At 42.8% G+C, this 20836-nt stretch overlaps 1 protein-coding gene across 6 annotated transcripts in view; it reads left to right on the forward strand.

The window, feature by feature from the left end:
* The window catches only part of SETBP1 (SET binding protein 1), a 271500-nt gene that overhangs the window by 104260 nt on the left and 146404 nt on the right, over positions 1 to 20836 (forward strand). For 5 of the 6 annotated variants that reach the window (XM_040089732.2, XM_040089735.2, XM_040089736.2 and 2 more), the window contains one exon: positions 19697 to 19768. The exons of the other annotated variant lie outside the window; for it this stretch is intronic. In XM_040089732.2, coding sequence (XP_039945666.1) covers positions 19697 to 19768 — 72 coding nt within the window. The remainder of the gene's footprint in view (positions 1 to 19696; positions 19769 to 20836) is intronic. 6 annotated transcript variants of the gene reach the window in all.

The raw sequence follows: 20836 nt of genomic DNA on the forward strand, positions 1-20836 counted from the left end.
CTCACATGTATTACATAGTTATTAATACTTTTGTGGTATGCTCGTGTGGAGCTTTGTACAGTTGCACATTTTGGAGTTTTCAGGAGGGGTTCTAGGCCACTGAGACTGGCAGCAGACTTGGGAAATGCCCTTTCATTTCAATGTGATAGTGATTACTTTTCATTTTTGCTATTACATTACTTGTTCCAATGACCTGCTCTGGGAAGAGCTTGTTTATCTGAGGGTCAATTTGATATTCTAATTCTCAGGACCATAAAAAATATGTTTTTCTAAATTGCTGAGAGACTTTCTATCTGTTCTACAACACGTTATTTTAGTAGGACCTACAGAAATACACTATTTCAAATGTTTAAATTAATCTGATAGTGGAGGAAAAAGGGGAAAATTGCTCATGAGGAGTTTGATTTTTCTACCAGTTATTTCAAAAATTTTGTCTATGTTCTGCTTTGCCTATTTGAGTTTAGTTGAAGAGTGAACAAAGAGTGGGTACTGAATGAGGAAATTAAGATTTTGAATAAATATGGAAGAAAATACTTGTTTTCAATTGTGTGCACGTCACCCTGCTGAAAACCAGGATAGATATCATACAGATATCTGAATTTGCCTCATTTTGGCATTAGTAATTGAGGACTTTGAGCAAAAAATATCTGGATTTAAGTTAATGAAAAGCAGTATGTGCTCAACAACTGGAGTAACATCTCTGCCAAGCACATGGGTTTGTGGAGCCATCAAAAGTTAAATAAGTTTAAAAGGGTGAAAAAAGAAAACCAGCATGAGAGGAGTGAAGGAAAAGCAAGAAGGAAGGGTGCAACAGTCAGCAAGAAAGACATCTCTAGCCCAAGGCAAGTGTCAGAGAGGACTTGGCCATTAAGGGTCACTAAGGGGCTGGTGAAAAAGTGTCATTCTGGTGGGGACAGGGGGGAACAAGGAGAGGGCCAGGGAAGAGTAAACAGGGACGGGGAAGAGAAACCCTAAGGTCAAACTGTGTGCAGCCATATCTGCATAAAGTGTTGGATGGATTTACCTGAGGAGGATAATTTTCCAGCACAGGAAGGGCATGGACCTGCTGGAGCAAGTCCAGGGATGAATCCCCACCAAGGGATGAAGCACCTCTGTTATATGGAAATGCTGAGAGAATTAGGATTGTTCAGCCTGGAGAAGAGAAGGCTTTGGGCTGACCTAATAGTGGCCTTCAGGTTCCCATAGGGAGCCTACAAGAAAGATGGAGAGAGACTATTTACATGGGCCTGGAGTGACAAGTAAAGGGTGAATGACTTCACACTGACAGACGATAGGTTTAGACCAGATATTAGGAAGACATTATTGACTGTGAGGGTGGTAAATCACCGGCACAGGTTACCAAGAGAAGCTGTGGCTGCACCATCCCGAGAAGTGTTCAAGTTTCACGGGGCTCAGAGCAACCTGGTGTCCTGAAAGATGTCCCTGCTCACAGCAGGGGGTGGAATTGGATGTTTTTTAATGTTTCTTTCTACACAGGCCATTCTTTGGTTTTCCCTTTCCTGAATAAGTAGCAGAAGCAGTCGGTAGGGAGAGAGTGACAAAGAGGTGGCAGTGACTCTTTATTTGGGTAAATTAATAGCCCCCACTGTAATGTGATTTTATAAATTTTGGAGACCACCTTGACTTCTTATTGATAAAGACCAGCAGTTTTACATTCCTAATGTTTTTGATTATCAAACTTTCTCATAGATTCTTTATTTCTCTGGGTGGGTGTTTTTTCGTGTGGGTGGGTGGGGTTTTTTGGGGTTTTTTTTTTTTTTTTTTTTTTTTTTTTTTTTGTTGTTGTTGTTGTTTTTTGTGTGGGGGGGGTGGTGGTGGTGGTGGTGTTTGTTTGTTTGTTTGTTTGTTTTTGTTTTTGTTTTTTTTTTTTAAAAAAAAAACCAAGCAGTAGTGTCTTTATTGTCTGAAAAAGAACCTTTGAATTTTGGCAGGGAAAAAAGCCCTACAGCCAAAGATATGCCTTTCCCTGCTCCCCTAAACCTCGTCTCTTTTCTGGCTGAGTTATGAGCTGTGTAAGATCCACATTCCCCATTTCTGCCTTGTATTTCTCAGAAAAATTTTGGCAGCGGGTCAGAATCATAACTGAACACAAATCTTCCCCAGACCTGGGCCCAGAGTGCTGCCAAAGTGAAAACAGCAACAAGAGAAATCCCATGGGGCTCATGGGGCAGGTGGAGTTGGTGCGTCACCCCCCGCAATTTCCCACTAGCAGTGGTTGTGGCAAATCTTGCCAACCCAAGCAGTGTGTACCTCCGGGGATCTTCAATGAAGGGAAGGATGAGTCTGCTTTTGGACACAGCATACTGCGTTCAAGCTTCCTGAATCAAACAACAAAAGAGTTAGGAAGTGTTGTCTTTATCCCCGTGGATGCAACCATGATGTTGGATGGGGCACATACACGTTAATCCCATGGTGACCCGCCTTTCTTGTCGTGTGTGAGGGAGTGCTTCGCTTGTGCTGCTGGAGAGGCACTCACTCAAGCAGGAAATTAGTTCACACAAATAGCTGTGAAAGTTGTGAAATTCCTGGTTTTTGACACTTGCAGGGTAAACATATTTCTTATTGCAATGGCCAGTGTAGTATACACAGGGAAATTGTGTACATCTGTACACATATGTGTTTGCACATGTTGGATGACAGACATCTGGATGTCCATGCAAGCATCACTGTGGGGGATGTATTCATGTTTAGACTTAGAAAAGTAGAAAAAAGAATGGTTTTGCAGCAGTACAATGCAGAGCAGCAGCAGAATCCCAGCCTTTTTTTTTTTTTTTTTTTTCTTTTAAATAAGAGGGAACCCTAATAAAAATACATATTTGCTGACAAACACACAAGAAAACTCTACATTTGCATACACACACACACACACTCACACACGAGGTGCCGGTGCACTGGTGTCTCTTGTCAAGCCGAGGCGGCTGCCCGAATCTGCATTTGCTCCCATATAAGCGTTTTATTTCCTTTCGAATACAAGGGGCTTCCCCCGCCTCCCCGCCCCTTCCCCGGAGCTGTGTACTCCGTTTCTGACAATGCACGGCTGCGTTGCTTGTTGGAGTGCCTGTCATTAAGCAATGCACTGATTATTCTGGCAGCTCCGCTACTCAAGTCCCCATGGACGAAGTCAGACATGGAGAGAATTGAATTTCGCCAAGGATGGGGCTAAAGGTCGTTCCATGCAGTGGACAGCTGTGTCTAGTCAAATCGAAACTATTGCTCCGAGTGTTACCAACAGAATAGCTGATAGCTCTGTTGTCAGTTCATTTACACTTGCATCCTGTTACAAATTAAACTGAAATTGTGGTGAGCTGAAGGAGCAGAAAGTCTGTTTTCTGCCAAGAGACAATTCCTTATATCGCCAATTTCCAAGTGCGGCCACTATAGATCATTGCTAAGGGTTTTAGTGATTTCCAGAGATAAAGATTTAGGATTTTGATTCTCTGCCGTGGGCAAAATTCCCATTAGCACCTGCTCTCATCTTCTAATCCCATAGGTTGAAAAGGAAATGCAAAGCTCTAGTAACTGGCTCCTTTTCTCAGTTCTGTTCACAAAGAATACCATAAAATACAGAATTGTTTCATAACTTTTCTCATTTTACAAGCTTGCTTTCTCTTCGTTTTCTTTTTCTTTTTCTTTCCTCTTCTTTTTTTTTTTTTTTTTTTTTTTTTTTTTTTTTTTTTTTTTTTTCTTTTTTGGCTTTTTCTTTCCTCTTCTTTTTTTTTTTTTTCTTCTTTTTCTTTTTTTTTTTTTTTCTTTTTCTTCTTCTTGTTATTTCCCTGTTTCCTTTCCTTTACATTTCATTTGTCCTTTTCCTTGTGGTTTTTTTTTTTTTTTGGTTTGGTTTGGTTTGGTTTTTTCCTTCTTCTTTTTTTCCTGTTTTGGGATTTTTTTTCCCACAATTAGGATGTTTGAATTCAGACACAGTGCAAACTATGAAATACTGTATTTCTCCTACAAACTCCCTTCATTGAGGCAGGGTGTAGCAGTGAGAGCAGCTTAAGAGCACTGCTTATATGCCATTATTCATCTCAGCCCAGCCCAACATCTTCCCCTGAAACACTCCTAAATCTCTCCATCACCAAGACAGAAAAATGCCTTCTAGGCAGAAACACAGCCTCTCCCAGGATCCTCAATGGGTCCTAGCAACCAAGCTGAAAGCCTGGGACTTGACCACACTTGGAATAAACTTGCCCAAAAACATCAATGCTAATTAGCTCGTGTTATGAATGGATTAAGTGAGACAGCAGCTGCAATGGGGCATTTTGATTTGGGTTGTGGCTGCGTAATTAGATGCACATAAGCTGGCTGGGAAGCTGTCAGTCAGCAAGCAGCAACTTTCTTTGCTGTGTTATGAAGAAGAGCTTTTCTGTGTCCCATCATCTGTTTTGCTGTGAGCCTTTGGGTGATGTACCAGTAATCAAGCACAGCATTGAGCCTGAACTGAAACCCTCCCCTGAGCCACAGCCATGCAGCTCAGTGACTTCAGAAACTCATTCCTTGTGCAGCTGAGCAACACTATTTTATTTATAATGCAAACTACTCCCCATACGGCAGCTGTTAATGCAAGTGCTATCCTTCCCTTTGATTTGTGCCTGCTTTCCCCCTGATTTCTAAATTGTCATTGGTGCTTGGAACAGTTTGGAGAAAAATGTGATTTTTATTGTCATGAAATTACCTAGAACAATAGTAACTATAGAAAAGTATGCAGAATTGAATTTATAGATGAATACACATAAATCATAGAGATATAGAATGGCTTGGGTTGGAAGGGACATTAAAGCTTATCTAGTTTCAAGCCCCCTGCCATGAGCAGGGACACTTTCCACTATCCCAGGTTGCTCCAAGCCCCGTCCAGCCTGGCCTTGGACAATTCCAGGGATCCAGGGGCAGCTACAGTTGGTCTGGGCACCCTGTGCCAGGGCCTCACCACATCACAGTAAAGATTTTTTTTCCGTATGTAATTTTAACTTACTTTCTTTCTGGTAGTGTGAGTGTCTGTGTTGTTCTGAATCTCTTTCTGGTGCTGTGATCTGTGGTGTAGCTTTCTAACTGATGAAGAGAAAAAGGAAACTCCAGGGAAATACACCTATTTCAGACATCATCTGTGTTCAAAGGAGAGGGCTCATGATGAGGACTACCCAATGATTTATTTAGATGAAGTTGTTTGGTTTTCAGATCTCTATTTTTAATAGATGAAACAGGAGGCAAATCCTCCTTTTCCTCCTGTATCTGGAGCTTTCATGAAAATAAAATATCCAGACAACATCTTTCTTAAATGTGAAGAAAAGAAGGAAGAAAAAGGAGGCTTGATGCTCCTGACATAGAGCCTTATCAGTTCTATAAACAAAGGACCTATGCATGTGATGGCTGATTGCATCCCAGATTGCAATACCAATGTTTTAAAAGCCTGCTGACAGAGCATCAGCTTATTTCATATTTCCTCCAATGTCTCTGCAGGTAAGTTATGCATTATACAGTACCATCTCTAGCAATGCATGAACAGAGGGGACAGAATGGAAAAAATTCTGGATGGTCCATCATTTTCCTTTACTTTCCACATGAGGGGAATGTAAGGAATGATGTATTCAGTTAATAGGGAGAATTAGCAAAATAAGATCCTATTTTTTTGTGAGCTAAGATTTGCATTTTTTTTTTTTTAAGAAAGAACTCTGTCATCTTACTTTTTGAGTTGTCTACATGCACAGTAGAACAAAGACCATTTTCAGTAAACTCCTGCTCAGAAAACATACTAAGGGGATCAGCATTATTCGGGTGAAAAAGGAAGTGTCATGCTTGGCTGGAAAACAGAGAGTGGTGAGCTTCAAGAGCTTATGGTGAGTTTTGACACTGCTAGGCTATTTTGAGGAGCACAGGTACAGATTCAGCCTGCCCCTGACTGTAACCTAATCTGTCCTGTGTTATCACCAGTAGTGTGTCAGAGGGTTAGGGGTCCCACTATATTAAAGCTTCCCTTTAGAAGCAAAATTTGATCCAAAGTTTGTAAATCGCAACTTACGGGCAAAGACGAACGTATATCTCCCCATGTAAGTTTTTCAATCTGCAAGTTCATTTTACCCCTGTGCTATGTCCCACTGCTGCATATCCCAAATGCTTCCTCTGCCTGCTGTTTGGATATTGGATCTCAATGCCTTGTTTTTTTAGTAAGAAGTGATTTTCTCAGCCATGAATGCCCATCTGCCTGAATAGCACTGTCTCGGTCTCGGCTCAGTCAAGTCCATAATCCACCATTCCCAAGCACCCAGGAATGTAAATCTGAGGGTGTTCACTGCCTTTCCTTTCAAATCTGCCTCCCTCCCTGGCTACATGCTTTTAAGGCAATGTCCACATGAGTCTGCTATGTTTATTTGTTTACAGTTAAAGACCCAAACCAAAAGCAGTTTTGTAACTGAAGGAAGAGGCCTGAAAAGTGGATCCATAGTGCCATGTAACACTGTGGTGGTGTATTATTGGACAATAAGATACATTGGCCAATCTACACAGATCTTCATATCTGTTGTTGGTGTTTGGTTAATTTTTGTTTTGGTCAGAAACAACAAAGAGCTTTAAGACAACAAGATGCTTATATAAAATTAGTTTCTAGGCCTCTGTCCATTTGATACCCACAAAAAAATTCTTTAGAAAATGCTCCTATGTCCAGCAGAGTAATGGATGAAGATAACAAAGAGAGCCATGGAAGCGTCTTTCACTTTTGGAGTACAGGAGAATTTAGGCAATAAAATAGTTTTAGCTGTACAGGCTTTCCTAATAAGTATCCATCACTGAGGAAATGCCATAAGACATTTTCCGCAAGTATTCATTAGCTGTTGGGTTTTTATAAGATTGGTTAGACTTTGTACACTTTCTCCCACCATCCTATCATGTTTGGTCTTGACAGATATTCCAGCAAACATGTTTGCACACAGTACTGTTTGTGGAGGCTGTACATACTGGAGAATATTCCTGAATAGTGCCTTTAATATTCCCCCTGAAAATCTGCTTCCAGAGATCGTAATGTCCCTCTGTTCAGGAGACAAACACCGCCATGTCATGCAGACATTTAACAGTCTGTGAACTGGGAAAAGATCAAGAAGAGTTTTTAGAAAAGAATTTCAAATACGTATTCTTAGGCAAACAGCAATCTCCCAGTAGTTCACAAATCAAGACACTGAATATGTCAAATGCCTGTCTGTTCCCATTCCTGGGATTTAAGGTCATGAACAAATTTTGAAAGGAAACCCAAATATTTTGTTTGCTATTCTTCTCAGTTTCAATCTGTGGAAGAAAAGAGATGCTTAAGAAAAAAAATCTGAAAAAAATGTTCCCTTTAAAATAGCTTCCATAACATAGTTTCTTACCGACTGATCTCTAAATAAGAGACTCTTGCACTTGACTCCTGTTTAGATGAATTACTATAAGGGCTTTTCCTTTTGTGACAGAGATGAATTGGTCAGTGTTTGTATTAAGGGTTTCTAAGTGCACTATTAAACAGGAAAAACTTCAATAATAAGCAGGCCGACTGACTCAATGATAAATTGAAAAGACAAGAAGGTGTGTATTTTTAGACAGAAGAATCATCATGGAAATTGTCCAATTGCCATGCAATTGGAGAAGGACCATGTGGAAAATGCTTCAAATAGGTACCAGACATTAGCTGCTGTTCAATAAATGAGGCTGTGCTTTGGGAAAAAAACGAAAAAAACCCCAGAAACTCATCTCACTAATGCCTATCTTGTCCTGAGGCTTTCCTAGGATCTAAATATTCCTGATAGTGTTGGAAGTAAAACCCTCAGGCCTTCTTCAAAAATCCCTTAAATTCTTCTTGTCAGCATGACTGAAAATCAAGCTTGGATATTTTACCTTGGCCTTATATGAGGAAAATACATGGGCAATGAAAAATGAAAAGGAAAGGGAAAGAATCCTCCTGGACTCTTGTATTGCTTTGGTTTTTTAATAATAAGACTGGGGTCAATGTTGTTATTTTAAAACAGGGTAAGGATAAATAAAATCACAAGTTTTTCTCCCATTTGCCACATCAGAGGATCATAAGTGTGAAGGGCTGTTTCAGGAAAGGACAGATGGCATTTTCATGGTGTTCCTCTAAATGGGTCTTAAGTTCTCTCTATGGGTGGAAGTTCAATCATCTGTGTTTTCAGTCTGACAGATGTCAGGGCACGTTGGCAGTTCCAGGAGATAATCATAAGCTCCTGAAGTTGCCAGGCACATCCCCACATCCATGGAAAACCTTGTGATATTGAGCTGAAGGTGAGGCTAAGGGTCTGCAGTGGTCTCCCAGCTCTGGTGCTGGCTGGTTCCAACCATCAATAAACCTGCACTTCTCCAAGTTGTGCAAATGAGATAGCAGTGTCTGTCTCACAGGGGGTGTTAAGAAGCTTAATTCATTAGTGTTTACAAAGTGTTTCAAGATCCTCAGATGTAAGACTCTATAAACAGGCAAAGTATTACTAATTGCCAGCTTATACTGAATTGTAAAGTAAAAATAAAGATAGCTGGAGAAAAGACGTCCTGAATTTTCTTGTAAGCTGAATCGGTCTAGTGGCTGCAGGTTAAACAGTTTAAAGTTTGATTTTACATTACTGTCATGTGAGAAATCTCCATTCATTTCTATTGGTGCAATATTTGACCTGTTTACTTTGGGGAAAATAGGAGTCTGCAAGTGGGGCCACCTATGGTAAAGAATAAATCAAAGGTTCAATTCAAGTAATCACTCCTGAGTATGTACCATGAGGTTGCATTGCTTTAAATGGAATGAGTCTTGTTTTACAGAGTGTGACTTCAATAGTGCTGTTCAATTTAAACAAAAATATATCAGAAAAACTACCTTGCACCTCTTTACAGCCAAGGAGAACACCATGATTCCAAAATTTAGAGGTGGATATTTTTTGTTTGTATGGTTTTGTTTCGTAGGGGTTTTTTTGTCCTCTTCATACAGCCCTGCAGGAAAAAGAGACCATTTTATTTAGCTCTTCCCTCTTCCTGAATTTCCTGCAGTGCCACAGCAATATCATGCTTGGGTTCCTACTTAACTTTTTGTTGACATTTTGGAAGGTATCAGGAATAGGAGTAAGTTGGCTAACTTGTGCTGTTTACACTTATAAGTTGTGTTATTTATATGCATTTTTCTGCAAAACCTGATTTTTTAGAACCATACCCTCTAAAAGGTTCCTTCAAAAATGATTCACTGCAATGGAAAGAAAATTACTTAGTGCTCTCTTACTCCTTAAGAAACACCACATCTTATGTTTTTCTGCCTCAAACCACACTGTTAAAAAAACGTAGTGAATAGCCATTTCCCACTTGGCCTCCAAAGGGTGAAATCCTCATCTGGTATAAATTGGCATAGCTCTATTCAAATCAGAGCTACATTAATTCATTCCAGCTGAGGCTCCAGCCCTTAAAATGCCAGCAAGGAGAGTAAGTTTTGCACAGGATGGATTTTCAGGCTGGGTGGAAGGTTTTTATGTGTAACTTAGCTATGTGTCTAGGCTCAGGGCTGTGGGAAACTGTCTGTTTGACATCTGCAGCATACACAACAAATGCTTTGGCGGTTTGAGTTAATGCCTTTTGAATTCACAGGTTGTTTACTTTCAGCTTGAATGTGGATTTGCTTTCGGCCTCAGTGGGGAATCTAACACAAGAAGAAATAGGACAAGCCATCTGTCCAAAAAGCCATGAGAATTCCTGGTTTTGAATCAATAACAGAGATCAGGGACAAGTTCACCCTATATGTAATCTCTGCCAAATTATTGGCATGCTCCTTGGATTTCTGACCTGGGACCCAATCCCTCTGGTGCAGTGTGAGCACATGTAGACTTATGGGAGGAAACTTGCAAATGAGCGCGGTCAACATCCCTTTACAATGGTCGCTCCTACAAACAAGTATTTTTCCAGCCCTTTCTTCCTCTGCTCTGATTTACAACCCATTTTGGCGAATACACTGTGCACCTGTGAAGCGGCCGCTCCATCTTCGCTGCAGCCCATGCTCCTCAGGGAGCAGTAAACAGCACGAGTCAATGGGAAACCCCAACTCTTGCCAACATTTCCTGCAAGTAAATATCAATCCATGTGTTAGTCACAGGCCAGAGAATGTAATAACTGGATTGATTGGGTCACTTTTTCTAAAAAGCTCAGCACCAGATTTCAGCACTCTTGAAAGAGTCCAGATTTTTACTTTCAAGCCAAAAAGACATGTCTCTCTCCCACTGTGTAAACTAAGAATCTGCACAAGAGCCAAGTTCTGGGAAAAAAAAAATATATCAGCATCCTGCATCATTCAGCAGAACACAGTGGGCAGATTTTACTAAGAGCACAGCATGTGACAGGTAATGGAGCTGCTCCCCATTCATAGATGGGGACATGAATGGGAACTTGGGCCTTCTGCATCTGTCTTGATCACCTACAAGAAGTGCTATCACCTTCAGTGAGAAAATACTTAGTCTCTATGTACTGTGCTGTCTGGAAGTGTGTGTCCTTGTTTTGGAAGCCTCTGTGTTTTAAAGTCTTGGTCACAGCTTTTCCTCTGACTTTGTCCGTTGCTTCTATTGACCTGGATTAAGTTATCCTTATTTGGACCAGCTAGAAACATGAGGCTTGGTCTCCAAACTACTTGGGTGAGCTGAAGAACTTTGATTGAGTATTTAATAAATAATAGGGAAGGCAAAAAAAAACCAACAAGAAATCATTTAGAAAGAGCATCATCTGGTCTCTAACAGCAAAAACTTCACTGCATTGTGAAGGGAATCTATGTGCTTTAAACCTTCATGAGGTTAATGGCTTAGGAGAACGTCCTTAGAAGCACTAGCCTGATTTCAACCTGCCCTACAAACTGAAGAGCATTAACTCAGAAACCCTGGTGTAAATCCAGCCAGAGGTCAAACCCAACCCTGCAGCAGCCCTGTTTGTACAGAGGACTTCATCAAAACAGCACCATTCAGCATTCATTCCAACAACACCATGCTAATTTACCTCAGTCACACCTGGTTTTCTGAAAACTGAAAGGCACTGGATCATGTTCAGACTGGTTTTTTTCATTCTTTTCTGTCAAATCAGGGCTACTGCAGATTAAGTGGGTAACTAAGAGTCTATTCAAAATTGTTTTGGGGTTTTTATGTTTGTTGTTTTATTTTGTTTTGTTGTTTTTTTGTTTATTGATTCAATAGTATTTCATGACTAATAACTACCCTAGACTAACAGGCTTATCTGAACCAGGAATGCTGTGATCTCTTATGTTATTCGATGGCAGAATAACCACTTTACAGATAAGCAGTCTGCTTAAAGTGGGAGAACTCAAGGCTTGTAGTCCTTTCTTAGGGAAACTAGCTTCTTTTCCTGCTGATTTTTAGGGAACTTTCTCTGAAAGTTTTCTATAGAATCACAGAAGCTTTTTCCTTTATTTTCCTTGTACCTGTGCAGTCATGAGAGCAAGGATGGCTTGAAATTAAAGTAGTACAGTTCAGCCTTCACATTAAAAACTTTTTGATTAGGTTTTTTTTCTTTGAACCAGAGGTAAATAAGCCAAAACACTGCATAAGAGAAGAAGAAAACAAGTTGGTTTTGTTGTATTTTTTGGCACTTACAATGGTTTTCAGAGATACTGGAAGTCATGCAAGAAGTGTGTGTTCTGAAGAGACTACTAGCTCTTCTCCAAAGACTGAGGGCTTTAGATAAGCGTCTGCACATGGGGATCTTTATCCAAAACAAACCACCCAAACTTTTGTAGTTCACCCATCGCTAATACTGATTTTCTCCTCTGCTTCGCTCTGTGCTGTTGCTCACATACACAAGTTCTTCAAGGCATCCTAAAAGCTTTTCTTTGCCTGTAACAATTTAATTGCCTCTTAGCTAAGATTTTCTCCTCTGTGAAGGAAAAGAACGTGATCAAAGTGCCCTGTGCTGCCCAAAGGATTTCCTCTCCTCGGCCTCACTGCACACACCGGGACTGTTTTCCTCCCCCTTCTCCTTTGTCACACCTTCTCTGCAATTGTTTCCTTTTTTATTTTTTCTGCCTGGAAAAATCCAACTTCTTCTCCCCCTCCCCTGGCAGAATGGGTGACAGAAACAGAGAAATCAGCACAGTGTCAGCAAGAGTTTAGCCCCGCAGCTGGGACCTGAACTTTCAGCAGCAGAGCACAGCACTGGGTCACCGCACTAAAGCAAGCCAGATTGATACAAAGTGCTTGCTCACCCTGGGAAGGGAAGCATCAGAAGCCAGTTGATAAAAAAATGATAAAAATCTTCAGGCATCCTCTATTGTGAGCTTATAGTGACAAAGGCTGTTTTTTCAGGGAAATATGACCATGAAGTGTATATTCAGTGTCATGACCCTAAAGTGCTCTCTGCACTCAGAGGGTAATATTGCATTGGGGCAGCATGGATTCTAGAGCTGTTGAAAATGGAAATGGAGCATGTGGACTAAACATGCTGCACACAGAGTGAAGTTTTCCGCTGTGAAGACCTGAACAATCATGTCTGCCAAGAGTTAATGTGCTCAGAAAATGGATGCTAAAATATTCCTTCCCACTCCAGTTTGCAACTGAGAACTTGCTAGCCTGTAATAACTTTTATTTATTACACCTTTTGACTCAAAGGATCGGAAAGTGTCTCTTTCTGGGAGTCACTTCAATGATACCTGCAGGCAGAGTTGTTTCTCTGCAGATGACTCCAGCTGAGGTGTCAAGGCCTTTTTTGCCATGGACACATATAAGGGACCCTCTCTGCCTTGCCAAATGCCAGCACTTAGTAATAAGGGATGGAGGGAAGGGCAGAAATCTGCCCCAGCCCTCCAGCATAGCAAACAGAGAAAAAAGACATATGAACCGTATGGGAGAGAGCATTGAGATGGTCACTGGCTGGCTTTGGAAGCAGACATTGATATCCTTATGCAAAGAGCTTGTGACAGTAAAACCACAGCTCAGACGAGGGCATCTGGCGGCCCTATCTGGATAATACTCCACCCAACATAACCAGATCCAGCTGGGCTGTGGTGGCCTGGAGTAACTCCAACAGGGACCCAGCAGTGGGTATGCATCCCATGATGGAGGTGCTCCTAAGGGGATAGGCCGGGTTTAAATCCTCAAACTCACACATCCCTTAGTGAGCATAGTCATGGCAGGGCATTCTGCTTATTTTAAGTCCACATCAGCACTTGCCCATCAGCTGCTCCCCACTCAGCAGTGGGCAGTGGCCAGAGGACCAACTCTTCCATTTGACTCCTGGCAGCTAGAGAGGTGTCACCCAGTCCTTTGCCCCCATCTTGTGCTATCCCTGCAGGTTGGGGAGGCAAAAGTCAGGCCCAGCTGATGGGTCTATAAATCCAGCCCACGATTTCTGCTTCATCCACAGCCAGGCAAGATTTTGCCAAGATACATATTAGGCAGCTGCTCAGGACACTGCTGTTTTGTCTGTACAACCCTGAGCATGCTGTTTGCCTGCCAGCCTGCCTCGGGCCCTGCCTCTGTGACCCCCATATCAAGCTGGTTGGTTTGCTATTCCCTGAGGTGGCCAGAACATGTTCAGCAAGAAACAGTCTTTTTGGCACTTCTGCTGGGTCTCCTGAGGGATTTGCCACAGGGAGAGAGTGCCCATCTGTTTCAGTGTCCTCTAAGTCCTGTGTTTTCTAAGGAGTCCTGATGTTTCTCAGTGGACAAAGCCATCCAAGCAGTCTCATGAAAAGCTCCAGGTACACCAGTGGCTGCTTATGGGGCCATCCCCTGCCCTGGGTCTCCAGACAGGTTTTCAGATTAATATACTCATGTGTCCATGATAAAACCCTCAGCGCATCCATGTCCTTCACAAGCCATTCCCAGAATCAGCATTATTATATTTTTTTTTCTTCAAATCTCTTTCCTCCAGGCAGCAGACAAGGTGTATTTGATAACACTTTATCTCCGTCGTGCATATGTCAGTGTCTAAAACTCTGGTTTAATAGGAGTCACATCACTGGCTGGAAGTTGGCTCTCTCAGGTCCTTTCCACGGAGAGCATGCGTTTTGCCTCGGTTTTTCTTTACTTTCCAGCAAAAATTGACTCCTTCCTCCTTTGACGAGGGAGCTGGGGTTAGTACATCCTGGCATGACACAACAGTTGTGTTGTCTGCTTTCAGGGCATCTCTCACTCTTTCCTCCTCTTCCTCAGAGAAGAGAGTATTCGTCTTGTGTGTACATATGAATTTTTTTTGTTTGTTTTTGTTTTTGTTTTTGTTTTCCTGTTCTTGGTCCACTGAGTATTGTATCATGTATCATTTCCTTTGGTGCACCTTCCACACGTGCTGCTTTGGATTTGGGGTGGGAATGGGAGGGAGTTCCCCCAGACTTCTATGGAATATTCCAAGAGTATTCAGAGTTGGTAGGGATTCACAAGGGTTATAGAATCCAGCTCCAAGAATCCCACCATGTACCTGAGAGCGCTTTCCAAATGCTCTGGCAGCCTTTGTGCCTTGAATGCCCTAGGGTGCCTGTTCTAGAGCCTGACCACCCTCTGGGGAAGAAAACCTTCTAACATCCTACCTATACCTTCCCTGACACAGCTTCACGCTGCTCCCTCAGGTTCTGTCACCAGAGGGAAAGTGGCAAGCATATGGATAAGCCTTGTCTCTATGGAAAAGCTAAGCCGGAAATAGGGGACAAAAAAAAAAAAAAAAAAAAAAAAAAAAAAAAAAAAAAAAAAAAAAAAAAAAAATTGGGAGGAGAATGTTTAAGAGAAGAGAAAAACAAATCAAAGCTGGAACCAGGAGCTGGTTGCCAGCACAGCAGGATGAGGAGTCGGTGGTGGAAGCGCCCAGTGACATGTTTGGGCTGCTTAAAAAGATAAAATACAGTGTCCCTCCCTTGTTATTCTGCCTCTACTTTTCCCCCGGCCCCACAAGCAGGAGGAGGGACTCGGCTGCCAAACCCAGGCTTGTGTTTGCAGCAATGCCAAGGAGTGTGGAGCATGTCTGCCCTGTCACACGTGTGTGCACACACCTGTGCGCCCAGGAGCACAGTGCTCGGACAGCTCTGCGCTGGATCGGACCTGCCGGGCTCCTTGAGGGCGCGGGGGCTCCCCACTCCGGGGAGATGCCAGGGCATTGGCAACCACGGCACGATCCTTTCTGCTGATGCGAGAGAAGGAGGTGGGAGGGCTGGGGATAGAGGAGAAAGGGAGGGCGGAAGGTTATAACGCTTGGCTGGAAAAATTTAGAGGAGTACAAAGGAGAGCGCGATGAAAAGGGGTGGCGGCGGAGAGGGGGAGGCTGTGAACTGGCTGCCGTGGAGGTGGAAGGAGGTTTATGTTTGCCCAGTGTCTTGACCGGGAGCGGGCTGGGAGGCTGTGGGGTGCTGCAGGCAGGGCTGGGGTGCTGCGGGGAGTCTGACAGCCCCGGCAACGAAGCAGCGGGGCTTCATTTTCTTCCTTTCTTTCCTCCTCCCTCCGCTGAGCGCTCGGAGGAGAAGGCAAGACAAAAAGCTGAACCGGTGCCAAGAAGGAGCTGCAGCGACTCGAAAATGGCACTCTGCGCCACACTAATATTTCGAATCTGGGCTGTGCTGGAGAGCGGGGAAACGTGTTAGGAATTAGAATGGCTGAGAGCGTGGGGCCACTGCACGGGCTCAGGAGTGTCCTCCCTCCTCCCTGCTTCCCCTTCACCTTTGGAATGCGACCCTTTTCTCCTCCAGCTTCCCCCCACCCCCAGTGATATCCCGAAGCTCTAGGAAAGGGAGAGGAGGCTTAGAGAGTAAAGGGGCTCATCCCCTCCTTCCATCTCTGTATCAGGGAGGGATTTTTTTTTTTTTTTTCCCCCCCCTAAGGAGGAAAAGAAGACTCTGGGGGAGTTTTCTGAGTGTTTTCCTGTTGCCCTTGCCCTCCTAGTCACTGTCCTCCTCCTCCTCCTTGTCGTATCCATAAGGCTGCCGTTGTGGCTCTATATCTCGATGCAAGGTTACTTGTAGGACACAGGAGTGTCTGCTGCAAGGTGCAGCGTCGCCTGAGTGCGTTTCTCTCAGTTTCTCATTTGCTGGGGGATGAGGCAACGTCCAAGCAGCTCCAGGGCTCAGCTCAGCTCCTGGTCGGTGCAGTGGCGCTCTTTGGGTTGCAAAAGCCCCTTCCTGAAAAAATCTGTCTGGCTAAAACAAACAAACAAACAAACAAACAAACATGTAGGATTGAAACTACATCATTTTGCAATGTTGGTTTATTTTCAAGAAACTGGAGCTTGCAAGGGCTAGAGTTCTGTGGTGATTTCTGTCAGAAGGGGAAGGTTTTGTCCTGTGCTGATCGCCTTGTCATTCCATTCACAGGCAAGAAAAAACCAAACCAGATCAAACCACTTCTTTTTTAACAGAGTTTTGCTTTGTATATATATATTTTTAACATTTTAAAAAATATTACCTTGTAGTTGCTCAGTAAAGTGCAAAGATATTTCCCCCTCCCCTTTTCAGATCATTCAGGTATTTGTATTTGAAGTTTTGGGATGTCATTACAGAAATTAGAGACTGGAGAAAGGGAAAGCCCCAGTCTCTGGTTTTGAAAAAGGTCTAGATCCTGTTAGAACTGCAGTTTTAGCCCTCACATAGTCAGCAGGTCAAGTTCAAGGAGTCCTTTCTAAAGCACAGGCAGAGCCTCATTAGCTTGCTGCATCTCAGAAGCTTGGGGATTATTGGGTTGTTAGCTTGGCCCATTTTATAGTCTCAGGCATGGGATGATCCCTGTGACCTCTCTCTCACCTGAAAACCATGCCCTGGTACACATTCAAACCACTTCAAACCTCACCTTTGTTCTCAGACATGTAGACCTGGTTTGGGAGGACCTACCCTGCCCAGAGAAGGCTTTTGGAAATGCTGTGATAAATAGAAGGGAGTTCAGGCAGACTTAAAGGTGTTGTCTAGTATGCTCCCCTCAACTTCTTCTTCTCACAGCTCCTTACAGATTAATGATCCTTCCTCTGTGGAGGATCAAATGGTCTGTCCCAAATTAACGCTGTTGGGAGTGGCACTTATTTCTAAGTTGATGCCAGCAGATTTTGTATGGAGGAGGGTGGATAAAGCAGCTGATCCCTTGCTCTTCCTCACCTCTCAGCTGTGCTTTGTACCCTGTATTTGCTGCGGCTCAACTTGGGCTTGTGCAGAGAAGTTGCTGCCATTTCTTCTTGCTCTTTTCCTTTGTTATTACTGCAGGGTATGAAGTGCTTGGCCCAGGAAACCTTGGTTTCCTCACCATGGAAAAGAAATTTGGAACCACGGAAAGGGTTAGCCAAAGAACCTGGAGTGTGTTCTTGTACCTTCCACCCAATCTTACCCATTTTCTCTGAATAAAGGACATGCAATAAACACATAGGTTTTCTGAAAACTAATGTGCATGTTTTTTAGTTTTTAGTTGTCTCTTTGATAAGTTGACGTGTTTGAAATACCATCCCCACTCAGGTCACATACCATGCAGACCTTGCCTGAATTTCATAGAATCACAGAATCCTTGCATGGTTTGTGTTGGAATGAACATTAAAGCTGATGGAGTTCCACCCCTTGCCATGGGCAGGGATACCTCCCACTACACCAGATTGCTACAAGCCCTTTCCAGCCTTGGAACACTTCCAGGAATGGGGCAGCCATATCTTCTCTGAGTAACCTGTGCCAGGGCTTCTCTACCCCACAGCCAAGGATTCCTTCCAAATATCCCATCTATCCCTGCCATCTGGCAGTGTGAAGCCATTCTCTCTTGTCCTGTTATTTCACGTCCTTGTCCCAAGCTCCTGTCCAGCTCTCCTGGAGCCTTTAAAAGTACAGGCAGATGCTCAAGATCTCTCTGGAATCCTCTCTCCTCCAGACTGAAAAATTGTAATGCTTCAGTCTTTCCTTGTAGGTGAGATGTTCCAGAATTTTCCAGATTTCTTGCTGACACTTTTGACTGCAGCTACACCTGTTCCTCTGGTCAGAACCTCCTCTTTTTGACCTGAGATCTCTGAGGATGGGAATCTCGGCGGTCTGTGGGATTCTAACCTGCAAGAGAAAGTGAGGGTTAAAGCCTATGGACATGACCAGAGGAGACCTTGGTTCTTGTCCTAACCTGCCACACATTGTACAGATCATTGCTCATGCTTTTAGATCTGGAGCCAGCTTGTGTTTACTACTGATTTAAACTTATTCAGTTTTCAAATACTTCAGTTGTCAAATAACTGAAATATAAAATATCCCATCAGATTTATAGAGAGCATCCCAAAGATATAGATAGGTATTAATGTGGAGTGACAGCATCCATGTGTGAGCAGCAGTAAAATAGCATTTGTTATTCAAGACGGAGAACTGGGAGCAACAACTGAAAAGGTTCTCACAAACCTTGTTATTTCAGTAGGCAGACCTCTTTCATTTCTTGAAATCTTTACCATAGAGGAGGTTGTGGAATGCGTCTTGTCCATCTTGGGGCAAAAATGTTACTCTTCTTCTTTCTGAGTGGTCAAGTCAGCCATCTGGGCACATGGTCATGCTTCCCAAGTAGGGAAGGCCTTGACAAGGCAGCTGTAGGTTTTTTGTCATTATTTCTCTCTGTCTAAAAGAAGTGTCTTTGGATGTATTTTCCAGAAACATGATGTCTATTATATCTCAAGTTGCTTCCTTCAAATCCTTCATCCCTTTAGCACTTTATAATGACAAACATTGTCTACTTCAAGTTGTTACAGGGTGACTTGTATCTGGAAGGGTTAAAGGGCTAAAGGGCTAAAGTGCTAAAGGGCTATTCCGATGCTGTCTTCCACTCCTTCTCCCCACACTTTCCCCAGTCCTAGTTTTTTGGGGGTTTTTTTTGGACCTGTAACCTCACAATTCTGTAATCTAAATGTGCAAATGCTTTGCAGTCACGGTCCAGTAGCTGGGTTAATCTCAGACCCCTGGAGTGGCAGATGGCTGGTTTGTTGCTGATTCCAGTTATAGACAATTGTGTCACCTATTATCTTTGCACAGACTGATGCTTAAAAGGATGCCTTTGGCAAAATCAGTGAAAAGCAAAGAAAAGCAAAGCAAACACTCTTTGACCTGCATCACCACAGGTGAAAATGTGAAATATTTCACCTTTGTGTGAAGGGCTGGAGAGGTGGACAAAGAGGAGAGGAGGTGGGAGGGGAGGAAGGGGAGAGGAAAACCTCATTTAAATACCAGAAGTACCAAAGCACAGTGCAGAGCAGGTTTGCTGTAGTCGCGTTGCTGAATCACGAGCACTTACACTGTTTTAAATGGTTTTGTAATGTGGTACTCCTTGGCTTCCCTACTTTAGCTCTTATACAAACCAGACAGGTTGGCTTCTTGTGACACCTTTCTGCTCTCTTCCCAAGCTTTTCTAGCACAGGTTGTCAGAGGAATCCACGGCATCACTCCCTGAAATCATGGCTCATTGTGTGCCCCACAGCTGCTGGGGAAAGCTGTGGTGGTTCTATCATGCCAACATGCTTATAAGGGGAAGCTTGCACATCAGTGTGGGGTAAGGGGAAGCTTGAGGGGCCCTACAGAACTCTATGTGACTGAAGGTGGACCTCACCCCATCACAGGGCCCCAGCTGGCAAGTGGTGCTAGTGGTCATACTGAAACGCGTAAGGGAATTGAAAGGGCAGAGCAAAACTTGGGATGTTTGTGACCATTTTCTACACAGTCATCCCTACAATCAAGGTTTTCTTTTTTTTCTCTTTGCTCTGGGAAACACCACAGAGTCAGATGAAGAATTTGGGAAGAGAGTGTGGGTTCCCTATGCAGAGTCCAGTGACAAAATCCATGAACAAGGTAAGAACAAGGGGATATGGCTATGATGATTTTTGTTTCATCCTTTTCCCTTTCCAAACACAATTTTGCAATGTTGGACACAAAAGGTATGTGTATCACAGAAACTGATAATCCAAGCACTAAGCAGATGAGTCTAAAATGTTAATTTGGATTTCTTTTAATGAATGTCATTGTGATGGTTTGGGTTTTAGAACAGTTTGTATTGTGTCCAAATGATCTATGTGTGAATAATTGTTACCAACCTCCTGACACCAGGACTTAATTAGGAAGTAAGAGCCTTAAATAGGCCATTTGCGTAGTGAGCGTCCATATGTCTCCTTGCACTCCATTGAGATATAATGAGAATGAAACTCTTGGAACTGCTTTTGACTCTGAGGCTCTTCTCTTCACATCCTATGCAGATAGAGCCCCTATTAAGATCTATTTCCTTGTTTTCAGGAAAAAAAGCTAGGGTGCTGCTACTTTTAGTCCAGATTCCCCAAACTTCTCTGTTTCCAAGTTTCCAATGGAAAAGGAGTGAAAAAAATGCCAAAAAACACACATACAGACTAATAAAAATGGAATACCATCAAAGAAAGCAGAAAGGTCATGACCGGATGATCTTGAGGGCATACTACCTATCCTCTCTACCTCACAACCCTGCTTCATGAAAGCTAATGACATTGTATTTCAGTTAATGTATAGATGCAAAGTAAGGATGTCTATGGATAGAAGCATTTTGAAGTGGTTTGTGTTGGTTTTGTTTCGCTTTCTTGCTAGGATCTGTGGAAGGGGGAAAGTTTGGTGCAAGGTGGCTTGGGTTTTTTCTAAATTTTGAATATTTACCTCAGTCTGAACCAACATCCTCCCTGGACTCCTTGTTCAGGTTTACATGCAGGGTATGTTCTTCAAGTGTACTTTCAGAATATACCCTTTATTCCCAAACACCTCTTGCATGCATGAGTCTGTCCTACACTTCATGTGTCCCATTCAATTCTTTTACTCCCATCATTCTGAAGTCAACAAAACTTAAGTATATGATTAAGTGCAATTTTCTATCAGGATACACTTAAATAAATTCTTAAGGCT

Source organism: Hirundo rustica, chromosome Z (genome assembly GCF_015227805.2).
Source record: "Hirundo rustica isolate bHirRus1 chromosome Z, bHirRus1.pri.v3, whole genome shotgun sequence".
Classification (NCBI taxonomy): domain Eukaryota; kingdom Metazoa; phylum Chordata; class Aves; order Passeriformes; family Hirundinidae; genus Hirundo; species Hirundo rustica.